This window comes from Pectinophora gossypiella, chromosome 16 (assembly GCF_024362695.1).
Source record: "Pectinophora gossypiella chromosome 16, ilPecGoss1.1, whole genome shotgun sequence".
NCBI classification, from domain to species: domain Eukaryota; kingdom Metazoa; phylum Arthropoda; class Insecta; order Lepidoptera; family Gelechiidae; genus Pectinophora; species Pectinophora gossypiella.
Genome location: NC_065419.1, coordinates 724,328 through 743,567, shown reverse-complemented (window position 1 = coordinate 743,567; position 19,240 = coordinate 724,328). Strand labels below are relative to the sequence as shown.

The 19,240-nt window shown below is 39.7% G+C and overlaps 1 protein-coding gene across 1 annotated transcript; it reads left to right on the top strand.

The window, feature by feature from the left end:
- The first annotated feature begins 3,790 nt into the window (after window positions 1–3,790).
- Window positions 3,791–4,524, top strand: LOC126374032 (calexcitin-2-like). The gene has a single exon (XM_050020483.1). It carries the CDS (start codon window positions 3,840–3,842, stop codon window positions 4,386–4,388), a length of 549 nt encoding a protein of 182 aa, XP_049876440.1. The 5' UTR covers window positions 3,791–3,839; the 3' UTR covers window positions 4,389–4,524.
- The last annotated feature ends 14,716 nt before the right edge of the window (window positions 4,525–19,240 follow it).

Here is a 19,240-nt window from a genome sequence, read left to right as displayed (position 1 = left end):
CGCAACACAATGCCAAATAAGCACTATAATCCTCGAAATCGTGTTGAAAGCCTGGCAACAGCGCTTCGGTTTCTGATCACGTCCCACCTACCCTGCCAAGTGGCTGACCCGCAGATCTTGGCAATTGTGACCCACTTGGCAGCCGGCCAAGCAGGTGTTCCTTTAGCTTGATTTATTTCCACAGATGGCTGTATCACCCGGGTTTAAAACGGAGGTTTATTTCGGAGTTTCGTGAGATTTCATTTTCGGTTTAGTCTTTTATTGGTCTCCTAGTTTTAGTACTCGCGAAGACTGGTGTGAATGAACCGCACTGCGGATTTTCTTAGTACATATACAAAAGATAAATGGTTAACAGTCTCTGTGGTTCAGTGGGTGGGCGATGTCCCGGGTACGAATCCCGGAATACGTTTTCATATCACAAAATTCACTTTGTGTTCCCTAGTTTGATTAGGACATTACAGGCTGATTACGCGATTATCGAAAGTAAAACGATTCGTGCTTCGGAAAGCACGTTAGTTCCGGCCTCGTAGCCATTTCACACACCAGAGCATACTCTTCACATCACATCATTATTTCCCAACCGGGTTAGTCAGGGATACATCCATCGCAAGATAAAATGACCTTTAACGAGCTAGAACATAATATAATAAAAAAAAGTTTTCTTCATAATTATTCTTCTTCTTCTTCGTCGTTCCCTCACTGCTGAGGATCGCGACCACAGGTTATGGTTTTCCACTCGGTCGGTACGGCTATATGCTGCGTGGACCGCCCTCTGCATGCTGCCGCCCACCGCCTTCTTCAGGATGTCAGACCATTTCGTAGGTGCCCTTCCTCGCGCACGTTTGCCATCCATTTGCCCAACGATGATCTGCTTCTCCAAACTGTTGTTGAACTGGCCTTTCCATGAGACAAAACAAGCGTGTGTTTTAATCACAAAAAAATACAACCTTGTATTTAAAGTCGGTAAAAAAGGTTACAGAGATACCGCATCCACTACTTCCTTCCTTTGCCCCACCCGCGAGCATCCGTGGGCGTGTGGTCGACCATGACGGATGCCTCGTATCTGTCACCGCGTGGCATTAAGCATTAAGGCCGCCTCGAGGAGCCCCGTATGCTTGCCTCACCTACAGGGTGCCGAGTATGTCTCCTTTCAATAAAGATAAATCGTGTAGTGGTCTTAGTCGCACCTATTCTGATGACACCACGCATTGCGAGCAGTAGACTAAGTAAGTATACCTATCGAAGGTTATTGTCTCCCTAGGAAATAACATAAATGGGTACCTAATCTTCTATTCTTCTATCGTGTGGGTTGTGAGGTAGATTACCACAACCTCATCAACCCTAGTGTCAGGGTATTATTGAGCCGATAAAGACACCTGACATGGCTCATGTAACGACTATTAACTTACATCAGTAAGTAGTAACCGGGACCAATGTCTCAACGTGCCTTCCGAAGCACGGATCACCTTACTTTCAGACAATCACGTGATCAGCCTGTAACGTCCTAACCAAACTAGGGACCACAAAGTAATTGTTGTGATATGTCCCCACCACCGGGAATCGAACCCAGGACCTCCGGATCGTTTGACGATTAGACACGTGATGTCTTGAATTGTTAATTATGTTAATACTGTTTTGTTAAGAAATATTGTAATAAACGATGACTAATTTTAAATTATAATAATTATTAGACGGAATAAGTAACAAATCTTTTTGGTAAATCGTCTACTTGTTTTAAATTAAGTTTCACACTCTTAACTGATGAGCTATCGGAAGAGAGATCCAGTCCCAGGAGCATGGTTAATGCGATGTCTGATAGACAGTGGGGGGACCAGACAGTCTGTGTGGTGTCTGCCGCATCCGTCACTCTGACACTTGGATTCTGTCTATCTGGTAACAATCTTGGTTTATTTTGCTAGTAGACCTTTAGGGAAATGTAGAGGAAAATCGTTACTTTTCATTCCTATTCATATTCATTTATTTATAATAATAATAATAATAAAATTTATTTATTTCCACACAAAGCCATTTAAGAACAATTTTAGAGTTACAAAATTAGTAAGGAGCAAGTTACAGAATAATAATTTCAGCTGATGTCTAAAATAGACTCAAGCCTGTGCTATAGGCATCAGCTACCATCTTAGTGTTACAATATTTTATAGATATAGACAGTATTAGATTGTGGACACAGATTCGTGAAACAAGCTTAGATTAATGTTTGACAAAATTTCGACTGCGAAAAGAAAATTTATAAAAGAACAGAAATTTAGCATAATTAAAATTAAAACAAAAATATGCCATATTTGTGTATATGAGTATAATATGGGACCAGTGGTTTATATGAAAGGTAGATTATGTGTGTGTGAGTGAGTGTGTGTATGTGTGTGTGAGTGTATGTATGTGTGTGGGTGCGTGTGAGTGTGTGTTAGGCGTGAGTGAGTGAGTGTGTGCTAAGTAAAGTAGAAACAGCTCTCTGGCTAGCAGCCCTACAACAAAAATCGGTTTTGAGGTCACTAGGCAGGTAGAGAGGAGATGTATGTGATAGATGTTTATCAGTGGATGTTCATATCTAAGCAATTTGGTGTAGAAGGGATTCAGTGTCATCGTGAGACAGACTCTGAAGCCATTTTTGTGTGGTTAACTTATATTCTAGTTTAGTAAGCGAATGAGTGTTTAAAGTTTTGTGTAAATTATTATATACAAATGGGCCAAGAAAACAAAAGAATCTATGGCTAAAGGTAGTTCGAAACTTCGTTGATTTTGCTATTAGATGTTTTCGTTGCATTTGAGTAGTTTCAGTAAAAGGTGTAATGGAGTGTTGTAATGTCACAAAAATAAATTAAGGTGGAACATAGTAAAAAGGTACATGTGACGCCCTGCAAGGGCACGGCAATAAAAAAGAGGCGACACTAGGTGCCTTATTATAATAATATTATAACATCCAACTAAATATTATAATTAAGTAATTAGGTAGGTACAAAATTATATAATACAGTTGTTTAGTTAGCTTTTTCGACTTGCACGACCGGTAATAAAAAAATAAAATGAATAGAGTAGTACTTGCCATTTGACTGAAAGCTTATACTTTGCTAATCCGAACATAACGCAGTTTTCCCGAACACAGTTGGCACCTTTATAGACGGTGATAGAGCTACCACCTGTCACGTTGGTCTAACAGAAAGCTCGGTGAGATGTGGGTACTTAATTCATCTTACGATAGACGTTCCTCTGGCTACCCCATAGGGATATTGTCGTGAGCTTATATTATGTGTTACATAGATACTGTACATACCTCTATTATACTATCCATGCTGCAAGTTGTTTCATAGCACTTTCTATCATCTTGCGCCATCCGCACAGTTAATGCCATGTGAGAAAAAACAGCCTCCGTGGTCTAGTGGTTAGAGCGTCAGGATCGTGATCTGGAGGTCCGGGTTCGATTTCCGATGGGGACATGGTCGAAATCACTTTGTGACACTGTCCTTTGTTTGGTAAGGACTTTTCATGCGGATTGTATCATGCGTTGTCAAATACTTTCAAAATGACTCGTGTATCAACTCTATGTGTCAAGTACCAAAAGAAGAAATAAACTCAACAAGCATGAATCAACCAGTTACTATATTCACAAGATTTACATTCGCGAAAACTAATTTCAAAACAAATAATGAAATCACAAAGAAAACACACCGCTGCATTGCAGCAAAGATATAACGATAACCGAGAGACGTTACTTTAATAGCGTCAAAGATAAGCACTATCAAGTCAAGAGTCTTATAAATAGACACCAGACATCGGAAAACCCATTATTCAGTCAACGTGTACAGAAAGCAAAATCCAAAATGGTGTCCGACTTCAGAAAGAAGAAACTCCTTCACGTCTTCCAAGCATTCTTTGACACAGACAAGAGTGGTAGCATTGATAAGAATGACTTCGACTTGGCAGCCGAGAAGATCGCCAAGTTGCGCGGCTGGTCTGCTGGAGACGCCAAGTTCAAAGAAGTTCAGGAGTCATTGAACAAGATCTGGGAATCTCTGCAGAAGAGGGGTGATGCTGATAATGACGGTAAAGTATCTGCTGACGAATGGGTAGCAATGTGCGATGATTACGCTAAGAACCCATCAGCTGTTGAATGGCAGAGCCTTTATATGAAGTTCATATTTAACCTGGAAGACGCAAGCAGCGATGGCTCGATCGATAGTGAGGAATTCTCCTCGGTATACGTGTCCTTTGGTCTGAACAAGGACGAATGTGTCGCGGCCTTCCAAAAGATGGCTAAGGGCAAACCCAACGTATCCTGGCCAGAATTCCAAGAGCTATGGAAGGAATACTTCACATCTGATGACGCCAATGCCCCTGGCAACTTCATCTTTGGCAAAACTAGCTTCTGATTCATTTGATCTGTACTAACGTGGCTTGAATATGTAAATTATTTATGTGTAGTTAATAAGGTTTGGAATTGTGATACTGAAAAGACTTTAAAAAGTTTGATTTTTGGATTGTACGTAAATAAATTATGATGCTTTATTTATTCCTTTTATTTAATTTGTTAAATATTTTTTCTGGTAACAGCCAGACTGTTAGTTGATATTAAAAAAATACTTTTAGAAAAAAATAGTGATTTTTAAGAAGACATAGGACATTTAGATGAATAACATAATATTAAAAAAATAACAAAATCCGATTACTTTTATCTATGCGTATACTTATAAGTACATCAAATATTTACTACAGTTATCCCAAAATAATATAAATAAGTAAATATAAGGTAAGGTTTATTTAGTATTTATGGTTTTATTATTGGCCTTTGATAGACAAGAATGGAGAATGCTACACCGACAAGCGCGTGGCTCTTAAATTAGTGATGATAAAGTATTTATTCAAAATAAATATTCAAAAGTGATCCTGTTTATTATTAAAGGTTTCTAAACCCACAGAAATCCAACGATCCTTTTCATCAAACCAAGAAATTGGGTCGAAAACAAATTACGGTCTAATTATGATTTTAAAATAAAGGTTAAAACAAAAATCTTACCCACTCTTGACGTAAATGTTACCTTTAAGGGTAGAAAACAAAGCGCAGGGACGCAAAAGCAGGTAAGCTGATTCCTACTGCGATTATACCGGGGTTGCAAATAAAGAATAATTTCTGAAAACACTGAATTTAAGCGGACATTTTTGTTAGAACACGACGAGTGCTAATTAGAGGGTGAATTATCATTTTGAACCCGGCACGGGCAGGTGGGTTGGTGCAAGATATGAGCAGATGCTTAAAATAAACAATATTGGCAAAAAAATAAAAATTGCCATATTTACCATACGATTTGTAGTTTCTGGGAAATTTTGCACTCGCGTTTAGAAGCCCACAAAACAGTTCCAACAATATTACATACGTATGAGCCAAATTGATAACCTCCTTTATGAAGTCGGTAAAAAGTAAGTGAGGGTAGTTACACATTTCAGTGTATTGAAAATATATTGACTGGGTAGTCAGTCTTTCCGTGACCACGGTCGCTGCGACGCGTTCGAAATTCGAAAGATCGTTGGGAAAATAAAAGTACCTAACAGAGGTCTTAATTATAGTTGTCGTTTGTTATTTATTGTGTTTTTATAGTTTAGTTAATGAAGGCCGTGTTTTGTTCGCTGTCCTAACACAACTTGAGATAGTGTCAGAAAGTGATTGTGTGGGTGTTTTGAATGACAATTGAACCTGTGACTGTGTTATCTACTGAATAAAGATATTTTTGACTTTGACTCTCTATCGAGAAACAAACCGTGGAATTCCAGATCAGACCGTTAGACCGCGGAGGCAGGTACGTTACCTAAATTATTTCTCATGAGTGACAAATCACTTTTCTTACGATTTTTTATTTTGTATGTTTTGAATAAGTACGTAAATACACGTACTGTGAGTAGATCGTACTGAAACTTTTCTAAGGACATTTCCAATTTGGTCAATGTACTCGTACGTCCTTTTTTATGTGAATGAAACGATTGATGAATGTGGAAGAAGCGAAGTATGTTAGAATCGAAGGAAATGGAATTCCATAGTCTCTGCTTACCCCAGTGGGAAATTGGATTTTATGTATGTATCTTGAATACGTAAATACACTATAATCAAGCCCGTATCCCTATCGGGGTAGGGAGAGCAACAAGAAGATAGATTCTTATGTACGTGTTTGGTGAAATTGTTTTTTCTCCCGCATTCGTCAGTGCTTTGGCCAGAGCCCGGTCGCAGTTCGCCCCGGGCTACCTGGAGAGGCTAGAGTATTTATTGCGCGTTATTACGGTAATCGCTGCGGAATCCCCGCGTGTGATGCCCGCGATTTATGCGCGTTACGCGCACCGTGCGCCTTCTCCGGGCCTCCTATTGTCTAGGGGTGGTTGACCTATTTTTGAGTTTTTGTTGGAAAAGGGTGGTCGTGGCTGTAATTACAATTTTTTTTGATTATGGCTACCGTGGTTATGGTTCTTTCCCCTAGTCTACTTATGAATATTTTAGGAGGTAAATTTATGGAATTCAATTAATACTATTTGAATGAGTGTGTGTATGTATGGTGTGGTGTCAGAAGGCAGCGGGGCGAGCAGACGAGGCAGTTCAATCTGTAGTCGTCAGAGTTGCTTCTGGTTAGAGCTGCAACCGCCCCGGGAGCTATGTTTAGAAACAGAATGTGGAGGCGGTTGTTTGGCAGTGCAAAATATTCTTATTAATTCTTATACATAGCAACGTCGTCTCAATGCTGGGTACACGGTTTTTTTTATGAATGTCTAGGCCCTGTACCTAGGTTGTTCTTACAGCTACTTTTCCATTCAGGTTTTGCGAAGCTGTATGTAGTAGTTTTACGCGGATGTGACGTTTGACAAAAAATATATTAATATAAAAATTGACGATTCAAAGTATGACTGTGTTACCCTATACCGCATCCATCCTACCTGCCTGCTTACCTCATTGTGCTGCAGTCGCAATGTGTATAAGCGACCGAGAGCGGACACCGCGGGCAATGTCTGTGGGTTCCGTACACTCGTACTACATAATTTAATCATTACATAGTATAAAACAAAGTCGCTTTTTCTGTCCCTATATCTCGATGTACGCTTAAATCTTTAAAACTACGCAACGAATTTTGATGTGTTTTTTTCAAAAGATAGAGTGATTCAAGAGAGGTTTATATGTATAATCCATTAAATAGTGGAGAAATACTGTTATTTTTGAGGTTTTTAATAGTCGTAAATAATTTAAAAAAAGAATTATATTTTTACATTGTTTTAAGTTTACGCGGTTATTATCATAATTAAAACACATAATAACGGGTTCTTACCGCGTTTAAATGGGGATATGAGACTCCGATATTTCGACACTGTTGCAAGTGTCCAGTCATCCCGTGATCATGGCACTTGCAACAGTGTCGAAATATCGGGAGTCTCATATCCCCATTTAAACGCGGTAAGAACCCGTTATTATGTGTTTTAATTATAATTATATTTTTATTTATTTTTTGTTTTTTTTTTTTTTATTTTTTTTTATTCATAATGTCATTTTTTCCTCAATATTGCACCCGAGCGAAGTCGGGGCGGGTCGCTAGTATTATTATATTTTCAGATAAATAAGGTTAATAAGAAAAATTAAACAAGAAACCATTTCTCCGAAATTCTCACCTACGAACAAAAGAATATGTGCCTACATCTAATAAAATAATATAATAATAATTATATACGTAACAGTTCTAATTCAATAGGTAAGTAGCCTTAGGATTTATGTCACCATCTCCAAATACAAAAATACAAATACAAATTGATTTATTTGTGAAACACAGGTAGAGTAGGTTGTTATACATAATATAGGTTAGAGCGCTGAGATCTGCAAGTCGGCGTACAAATATAAATTAATTAAACATTAATATTATAAACATTAGAATTCTCTACTAATTATGCATGCCCTATTATTCCCTAACATTATTCCGTTTTTCACAAGGTCCGCTTTCCTAACCTGAAGATTTGACAGATCCGGTTTTTTACAGAAGCGACTGCCTGTCTGAGATTCCAATCCGCAAAGGGAAAAAAACCAGCTCAATATACGTATAGGTTAGGGCACATAATGTGGATTTCCTCACGATGGATGTTTCATTCACTGCTGAGCACGATAATGCACGTGGAATTCCAAAACAAATTCGACAATCAAGAAAGAAAGAAAGAAAAGAAAGAAACATTTATTATTTTCGGACATCACAGACACAGACAGACAGGTACATTACATTTAACACAGGAAAGAAACCACACGGAAATCAAAGTACACAGACAAAAAAAAAACATTAAAAAAAAAAATACCAAAACAAAAAGAAAAACAAACCAAATTCATAAAATAATAATAATAAAACAAAGCATTCTAAATGTAACGCACTGACGGCCCGATCATCTGCGGAGGAGTCCGGAATAAAAGGACCTCGCTCAGCATAAGTCGCGGCGTGAGCCACGACGCTGGTATTCTGCGGGCCCTGCCTGCCTGATTCTAGTGGTTACTGGTTTAGGCCTGTGCTGGATTTGAACCTGCGACATCAAAGTGAAAGGCAAGCGTTCTACCACGGCTCCACGGCTTAAGATGTTATGTGATATTCAGAATATAGCTGTCGGATGCCGTAGTAAGCGAACTCCAGATTGGTATTAGATTCGTGTCCACTCATGGTTCATCGTCAATTTAAGAGCCACGCTCTTGTCGGTGTAGCATTTTCCATTCCAGTCCATCAAAGACAAAGGTCAAGGAATTGGTCACTCATGGTTACGTAATTCAAAATAGTTTGACCACGGTTATTGATGACGTCACTGATTTTTTTATTCTCATACAAACGCCATATACAATTAACCTTTTCGACGTTTCGAAAAAAGTATCTCATTTGACTAAGTTGTCATCTAGTCTGTTTTTGTCATAAATGTAGGATGTACTCTGCATAAGTCGAAGGACGTAATATACGATCCCGACGACTCGATTACTCTAGCCATAGAGGTAGCCAATCAGCTCGCGACACCAAACACTTCAGGACCTCGATATCGACCTCGCCGGCGTGGTCGACGATTTTCCTCAATCAGTGCTTATCGCCATCGACCCGCTAGGGTCGATTAATTCTTTCAAATATTTTTCCTCTCAGACGACGCCCAACTGGGCACCCTCAGGCCTGTTGTCTTAAACGTTGTACCGGGTGAGAGCCTTCAGCGCTCCCCATTTGTCTAGCCAAGTAGTTAATGCCATCTGCGGAAAATCTACAGTAAGTCACGTCAAAAAAAAAAAACTCCGCGTAAGCGCGAATCATTTTAATGGGTTACATAATATGTGGGGGGGGGGAACAGCCTCCGTGGTCTAGTGGTTAGAGCGTTAGGCTCACGATCTGGAGGTCCGGGTTCGATTCCCGATGGGGACATTGTCGAAATCACTTTGTGAGACTGTCCTTTGATTGGTAAGGACTTTTCAGGCTTGAATCACCTGATTGTCCGAAAAAGTAAGATGATTCCGTGCTTCGGAGGGCACGTTAAGCCGTTGGTCCCGGCTATTAGCCGTAAAAACACCTCCACCAACCCGCATTGGAGCAGTGTGGTGGAGTATGCTCCATACCCCCTCCGGTTGATTGAGGGGAGGCCTGTGCCCAGCAGTGGGACGTATATAGGCTATTTATGTACATGTTTATGTATGTACATAATATGACGTGGTTGTACGGAACCCTAATAAATATATCGGGCACCCGTCTAGTCACGGACAATGTCAGTTAGTGCGACGGTCGTTATATCAAGTGATGGCGGCAGGGATGCTCTTTTTTATTTTTTATTTCATGCCTGTCCTGTAGCATATTGAGTAACGAGGTAACTGGAAAAGTACCTATGTTGGAGCTTCGGTAGTTTGGGTGGAGTTTGAGATCATTTTTTGCGATACTGGGGGCGAATACGAATATCCGTTACACGCACCAACGTGACGCGGTTGGCGGTGAAGCAGCCGACAACGCATCCTATGGTGTGGGTTGAGAGGAATTACCAGCCTCATCAACCCTGTGTCAGGGTTATTATTGAGCCGCAAACCGCTTAACGTGCCCAAGCACGGATCATCTTACTTTTCGCGTATGCGTGTGCGTGTGAGAAAAGTGTGTGTGAGTGAAGTGTGAGTGAGTGAAGTGAGTGTTTTTTATGAAAAATAAACCTTTTGCTTACTTACTTTACTTATATTTGTGACATGTCCCCACCGGGATTCGAACCCGGGACTTCCGGATTGTCAGCCCAATGCTCAATTACTGGATCACAGAGGCCGCATTGACTTGTATGTAATTCGCTGATGCCTAACATACGAACACCGTGCACCGCTTCCCACGTCGTGTGAGGTTGCTTACAATAAACGTGGCCGTGGTAGCCCATTCGGAAGAAGTCAAGTCTTCAAGGTTAGGTTTGCGGACCCCGTGGAAATGGCATAGGTTCTTCCTCTTCTCTTGTGTGAGTTGTGAAGTGGATTACCAACCTCATCAACGCTGGTGTCAGGATTACTATTGAGCCGCCAAAGGCCCTTAACACGACTCATATAAATACTACTTACTTACATCAGTAAGTAGTAACCGGGACCATCGGCTTGACGTGCCTCCCGAAGCACGGATCACCTTATTTTTGGACAATCGGGTGATCAGCCTATAATATATTAACCGAACTAGGGATCAAAAAGTAATTTTTGTGATATTTCCCCACCGGGAATCGAATCCAGGACCACCGGATCGTTAGCCCAACGCTCAACCACTGGACCACGAAGGTCCTTATGGCATAGGTAAAAAAAAAGAAGAAGAAATTAGAAGGTTAAACAAAGGATAAATCTGTACAGCGACATCTGTATTCTTATTAGGGAACGTCTCCTGAAGAGTCACTCATTGAAGATTAAAATTGTAAGGTTTTAAAGGGCCACATAAAAAGCCCATCATTTTTACCGCAACGAAGCAGAGGCAATATTTCACAGTTGATTCCTCGACTGTCCGATAAATCTGCGGCGTTTGTCCGTCACAGTCACTGCCGGACCGGACCGAAACGGCCGGACTATAAATTTGAAGACTGCATCTGACTGCTGGCTGCAATTTGAAGCTCCACTGGCCTAATTACTCCGCCATAATTGTGGATCGGTATCATGTCAGTGGAATGTTAGTGGGTTAATAGGCCGCATTTTTTATTTATTATTTTTCATTACTATTTTAAAATTGTTTTTAATAATGTGTGTGTTGTTACGATTTTTGTTGAATGAAATGTATTTAATATTAATAAAGCTTTATTTTAGAAAAAAATCCATACATACAACATACAACACACTTAAAATATAATACAGTCGACTCTCGTTAATTCAAACTTGCGATAATTCGAACCTCTCTATAATTCAAAGTTATCACGAGTTCCCTACTAAATCTCTTTATATTACGAACTAAATCAATACATTTTCATACACTTGGTAATTCGAACGAAAAAAACATTGCTATTTAACAAAACGACGCGTTAATTCGAACTCATCAGCGTCCAACACTCGACAATTCAAAGTTGCAGAGAGAAGAGGCGGAAAGATTGTAAGTACATTTTGCGACAAGTTCAAACTTGTATCAAGATACACGAGAGTATGTACACGAATGTACCTCTTAATTCTTGTCATTTTTATATTAATAAATAAAAATTAACCAACACTTAATAATTCGAAGTTTTATTTATTTTCTCTCACAAATTTCGAACCATTTGATATTTCAAACACTCGATAATTCGTAATATTTCAAGAGTCCCTCGAGTTTCGAATTAACGAGAGTCGACTGTAATAACAAAAATAACAACACCTGACAACAATAATAACAATACTTAAATAACTATCATAGCATACCACTACTTTTTCCCCACAGACAGCAAAGTCCAGAATCGCATGATGTGAGAGTCGAAAGTTGTTGCAATACTTACTTTTAATGATGGTGTTAGAACTGGACTATTTGTTTATGTATTTTTAATTTATAGTCAATAAAATTGTTAATAGGGTCTTTATGATTGATGTGTTTGTTATTCTATACAGATAACCGAGCGAAGTTTATGTGTTTTTATTTATACGTTCCACTCCAAAACTCGAAACTCGAAAATATAGGGTGTTAGTGACATTGTAACAAATACTGAGGGGGATGATTCAGATTTTTTTTTAAACAAAAAAAGTTGATATTAATTGGGATTACCTGTCGGAAAATTCATGACAATTTTAGTGTTTTTTCATTATTTTCAGTTCCCTTTTGTGACGGAAAATCCCACTTGATATCAACTCAAAATCATGGTCTGAATCATCCCTCAAAGCTTTTGTTACTATGACACTAACATGTATATTTACCTTATTCACTAGATAACTTAATTACACTTTAAATTGAAAATTTATACATACTTAAATATATTTTTTGACGAACTTCTTATTTGCCTAAAACTACTGCAGCTTCTCTTAACCGGTATAGTCGGGGGAAAGTAGCTGTAAGAAAAACCCCAGACGTTCTCTAAAAAAAGAACAGGTCCCTGATTTCCCATTTAGCGCTACAAGCCCACTAGAGGCGCTTACCTACCTAATTCTTTGAACTATATAAACCGTCTAAGACGACACTGAGTCGAGGTTCGCGCTCAACTGGACACCCTCAGGCCTTATGTCTTAAATTTTTGTATCGGGTCAGAGCCCTCAGCGTACCTCATTTATTTGCCCGATCAAGTAGTTAATTTCATCTGAGGCAAAACTACAATCATCATCACTAATTTAAGAGTCACTCTCTTGTCGGTGTAGCATTCTCCATTCTTGTCTATCAAAGACCAATTCCTTCACATCCTTATAAGACACGACGTTCGCCTTCACTTTAATCTGTTCCATGTTGTAGCTTCCCTTCTATGATGTTTTAATAATAATAATAAAATCGTTAATTACCTCCACAACATAATAGTAAAAAGTTACATTTTGATTTAATTAACTTATACATTGTTTTTTTTTTTTTTTTTTTTTTTTAATTAACTTATGTTTGTAGAGGCTGGAGCCTAAACTAGGTTACCCTGTACTATAGGCTCCAGGCCTAATAAATTGGTCTTATTAAGTGTCCAATCATCTTGCCTCTTCTGTTCTCAATAACTCTCAATATTGGCCTCTTTTCCCTTACTCTTACTAGCACTTCCTCATTAGTAACTCTTTCAGTCCAACTTATTCTTTCAAAGACCTCGAGTCTCTCTAGTCACATAAAAAAAATATATATTTTGTGAATTAAAGCGTAAAAGCACAATACGGCAATACGGCAAGCCTTTACAGAATTAGGCTATATGGCTGGGATGTATTCAATTACAGAAATCCCACGAAATACGCAATTTTTAGCATTTTCTGTTTCCATTCGTTCAGGTAAACCAATTTGCTTGTATTTACGAAGTGAATAAGACAATACTTTCCCGTCAGCCCGCTACGAATATTTGTCGATAGTTTTTGTCCGATTCAATAAATAAATCGGGGAGATGATGTGTGATCCGATTTATAAGCTGTGGAGGTGGGACGAAGAATTTGTTGAAATGTTGTGCAGTAACAAAAAATAATACTAACTGCTAAGAGAATAATATTAAGCGGACCCGTAGCCGTAGATGGAAGAACCCTTAACTCTCACTATGAGGTCACAGGTTCTAATCCCAGCACCGGTCTACACCAATGATTTTTTCATGTTTCGATTATAGATAATATAATTGATATGACGTGGTTTCCAGGATTTGTGTCCGTCCAGGATTACGTTAATTCAAATTCAAATTCAAAAATATCTTTATGCAGTAGGTAACGTAGTTACACTTTGAATCGTAAATTTTTACGTAACAAACGTCTCATCGGCCTAAAACTACTGCAGCTTCTCACAACCTGTATAGTCGGGGAAAAGAAGCTGCAAGAAAAACCTCGGCACAGGGCCCTAGACGTTCTTTAAATAAACTGAGTAATTTAGCTGCCTAATATCAGTTCTCAGACAGTTGATCCCATGCATTCATATCTTCTAAACAATCACTAACTTTATAATAACCTTTTTTGTAAAGTTTTGTTTAACTACTGTCTTAAAACAGTTGAAAGGTAAATTCTGAATGTCAATAAGAATCTTAATGGCAATAGGCTCGCCCCCTATTACATGGGACTTAAATATGTTTAAACCAGCTATGGCTGGCGAAGAGTGGGTGTGTATACTATCCACCCCTGCCAACCCGTTCAAGGAAACAGACGTAATGCTCTGATGTTAGATGATGTTATAAACCGTGTCCGTACACCGCTACCTCTCCTGTCTTGTATAACCTCTATCCTCGGGAATCTAATATAAAAAGTGTGCTGTCTATGCAATATCCGTCAGACGCGAGTACCGCCGGTGCAGGTGACATGTATGCGATTACTTTTAGGACGATGGGTCAGATGTGACGTGTGACGAGTCCCGGGTTCAAATCTGTTTTTGTCACTTTTGGGAACTGCGTTTTTTTGTTGGTAGGTAGATTAGATTAGGTACACAGATTATAATTATAAATCCACAAAAGAAGTCCCTGTAGACAAAGCAAGCAGCTGAATGTGTTCTATGTACTTTTTTTATTCGGTCCTACCCTAGTACGGTCACGAGTACTAATATGTATACGTACGGTCCCAAAGTTCTGAACATGCTTTTAACAGAACAGAACTAACAGAACAGAACAGAACTTTGGGACCGACTACGTACTATACACTTCGATACCATGTCACATTAACTTTTTGACAAATAGAACTGTAAGTCTCACTAAATGTCAAATATGTTAGTGCGACAGAGTCCTAAAGTGGGTACATTATATTGCGCGTGACTGTACATTAGTTTTTTTAACTTGACTTATTCTCGATTTCCTGCAAATGGCATTAACTACTTGGCCGGACAAATGGGGAGCGCTGAGACCTCTCGCCCAGAAATCGAATACAAAATTGGAGACAACAGGCCTGAGGCTGGAGGTGGGGCTGATGGTGCCCAGTAGGGCGGGAGCCTCGGCCCAGGGTGTCGTCTGAGAGGATTATATCGACCACGCCGGCGGGGCCAGTATAGGGGTCGTGTTTCTATCGCGAACAGATTGGTCTATGGCTAGAGTAATCGGGCATATTAGCTCTACTTTAAAATATTACGGCAAAATTTTGCGGTAGGAGATATTACGAAGTTAAATCTGAGATTACGTCGTCGATGCAGCGCAGCGGCAAGTTTTGGAAAACTTTTCATAGCTTTCAGAAGATAGCGTAGCGGCGTAATCAAGCGGTGCCTTTGATCCGGCAGCAACTTCAAAGGATCGCTCCACCAATTACCTAAGGTCTTGATGCGTGTGTGCCGACTAGGATAACCTATAAAGATAGGTAGGTAGGTCGAGGAGCTTAGCGACTACTTCTACTTATGGGTTGTGAGGTGGATTACCAACCTCATCAACCCCAGTGTCAGGGTTATTACTGAGCCCCCTACATGACCCCCTATAGGCCCCTGACATGACTCATGTAATGACTACGTACTTACATCAGTAAGTAATAACCGGGACCAACAGCTTAACGTGCCTTCCGAAGCACGGATCTTTTTACTTTTTGGACAATCAGGTGATCAGCCTGTAATGTCCTAACCACACTAGGGATCACAAAGTGATTTGTCCCCACCGGGATTCGAACCCGGGACCTCAACCATTGCACCACGGAGGCCGTTAACCTAACAGAAAGCTCGGTGAGGTGTACAGTCATGAGCAATATGATGTAATTAAAGCACATAATAACGGGTTCTTACCGCGTTTAAATGGGGATATGAGACTCCCGATATTTCGACACTGTTGCAAGTGCCATGATCACGGGATGACTGATGAGATTGGATTGGATTCGACAGAACGTCATTACATCCCCAGACTCGTAAAAGAGGCTATTGAAATCAGAAAACATAAAAATTTCAACAGGGAAGACGGGTTCAAGTTGTCGAGTATGTGGAATCCAGTAGTAGGTGTTGTAAAAAGCTTGAAACGGCCTAATGTGGTGAAAAAACGTGAGGACACAGTGAGTGCGGTTTGTCGTAGTGAGTTTCGTGCGAGTTCAGATGGTTCCGAACATTCCGGTATCAAAAACATAAACAAGCGGCAGAGAAAGAGGGTAGACAGATATGTCTGCCCGTAGAAAATTATGGATCTACCTACTCCACTCCAATCTCATCAGTCATCCCGTGATCATGGCACTTGCAACAGTGTCGAAATATCGGGAGTCTCATATCCCCATTTAAACGCGGTAAGAACCCGTTATTATGTGCTTTAATTATGATAATAACCGCGTAAACTTAAAACAATATGATGTACCCACTTTAGGACTCTGTCGCACTAACATATTTGACATTTAGTGACACTTACAGTTCAATTTGTCAAAAAAGTTAATGTGACATGGTACCAAAGTGTATACATATTAATTCTCGTGACCGTACCTCTGACTACTCCAATTGGGATATAGTCGTGAGCTTATGTCTTTACGCAGTCGGTACATGAGCCATCATATCAGGTTCTTTTAGGCCCAATAATAACCCTGAGACCATGGTTAATGAGGCGACTTATTAGGCGATACTTTTTTTTTTTTGTTTTCCCCGAAGGGTAAGGCAAAGGGAACTATGCCCATACAGCCATGTCTGACGTATTTTTTTTCTTGATGATTAATGAAATGATGAAAGGTGATGATGATGAAACCTAAGCCCCCACCCTCGGAGTAGACTCCTACTCCGAACCCCAAACGAATTAACTCAAAAGTCCGCATAAACTTTTGAGTTATGAAGCGGCTTCCCGGCACGAAGCGAAAATAGGCAGATACACTTTGTTCATTGAATACTCCAATATAATAACACTGACGAATGTCTTCCGACTAACTTAATGCGATCATTAACCACAAAACACCACTTCGTATTAATTATTTAGATTACTCAATGAAGAAAGCAACTGTCCCGTTCCCGTTTCCCGCCGAAAAGCCTATTAGGCGATACTTATTTAATTTATTTATTTTTTATTGACATTATTTTTAAGACATTGTCTAATGCATCTGTATGAAGACCTCAATGGTTGCGAAGTCGGAGATGGGAGCCATCCGTACGGCAATGCATGACGGAAGAGGCGAGTCACAGGGACTGTAAACCTGGAACCTGACAGAGGGCAGCACTAGCTGTCAGTACTATTCAGACTTGGAGGACAGGAGTCTTAGTACGGCTTTGAAATAGACTACTCTGGGCGTCATTTTACTCACGTCAGACATAGTACTGCGGGGCAGAAGGCAAGAGGGAAACCACTACTCTATTTTTCCCTAAAAAGTAGGATGGAGAATGCTACACCGACAAGAGCGTGGCTCTTAAATTAGTGATGATGATGATCTGTATGGCGTATAATGAATATTATGAATAAATGATTGATTGATTGAGGTCAGTAATCCACCTCATAACCCACATGATTGAAGAAGAATTGTGAAGATATTGTGATATCCAGCGGAGGTATAGTTCGTTGCGGTGTAGATTGCCGCTTTGGTATATCGCTATAAACATGTGTTTGTAAAAACAAGCAGTCTATGCTGCGCGAGCAACTTCGTTGGGTGTCGCAATTTGATTGTACTTGTCTTTAGTATAAGATGTACTAGTATAATAATATGTGGGATTAATGTCGGGACAAACCCTTTTAGGGTTTTCCGATGTTAACTATTTAAAATGTAGCATTAAATTGTATCTATGATAAATAAATAAAATAATAAAATAAAAAGAAGAGTGACTCGGAATAACTTTTCTGTATTTATAACTACTAACGAATTTCTAAATCAAAATAAACTATTCCATTTTCCGCTGACTAAACGATTCTCTTCAGTAACATCTAAAGAGTTCCCAGCACTTTAACTTATATTCTTGTACATTCTATTTAGCACAAAATTAAGCTGAAAACGGTTAAAACATCTATTTGGCTAAGAGCTGTATTCAAAGTTAAATACGAAATGTAGGGTACCTAGGCAGACGTCTTTACTGAACGATTTGCAGGTTGAGGGCGATTCTACTACCTGTTTATTACATGTGATATTTGAAAATAAATATACACACATACATAAATAGCCTATTATACGTCCCACTGCTGGGCATAGGCCTCCCCTCAATCAACCGGAGGTACTCCATCACGCTGCTCCAATGCGGGTTGGTTGAGGTGTTTTTTACGGCTAATAACCGGGACCAACGACTTAACGTGCCCTCCGAAGCACGGAATCATCTTACTTTTTCGGACAATCAGGTGATTCAAGCCTGAAAAGTCCTTACCAAACAAAGGACAGTCTCATAAAGTGATTTCGACAATGTCCCCATCGGGAATCGAAACCGGACCTCCAGATCGTGAGCCTAACGCTCAACCACTGGACCGTGATTTTTATACATACTTAACTATTAAATATTATTTCTATCATTATAAATAATTATGCAAGTGTTATTATTAGAATTGTACTGACGGGACTGTGCTAAGCTAAAAGCGGGCAATTAGGAGATTAAAGCCAACAGCGCAAACTGTCGATTTGCCAACAGCTACTGCGGCTGATTGGCCCGGCCTCGTGGTGACTGCCATCGTGAAATAAGTCAAAAAGGGTGCATATTAAACATCTTTATCTTATTAATAAATATTGACTTGGCAATCGCATACGGCACTATACAGCAACAAAACCTTGGTTGAAAATGCCATGAATGGTTTCAAAGATGGTACGGCGTTTTTGCTCGACTTGGCGGGGGCACAGCCGTACCCCCGGGTCGAAAAAATCTAACTTGGCTCGGATTTGAACCCGCGGCTCTTGTGAAGCTTGTGTTAACGGATGAGTGTTATGTTCAGTCATGAGCAATATAATGTACCCACTTTAGGACTCTGTCGCACTAACATATTTGACATTTAGTGAGACTTACAGTTCAATTTGTCAAAAAAGTTAATGTGACATGGTAACAAAATGTGTACATATTAATGTTCGTGACCGTACACAAAAAATCTTTACTTTCAGGCAATCGAGTGGTCAGCCTGCAATGTCTTTATTTCTTACTGTATCGATCACAATACCTATCAACATTTTATTTTTATATTTGCCAAGTATGTTGGCTCAATTATACCTGATGGTTAACATAGAGAAGCGCTAAGTGCAGTAGCCATAGAAGCAGCCAATCAGCTCGCGACACCAAACACTTTAGGACCCCGATACCGACCCCGCCGGCGTGGTCGACGATTTCCCTCATTC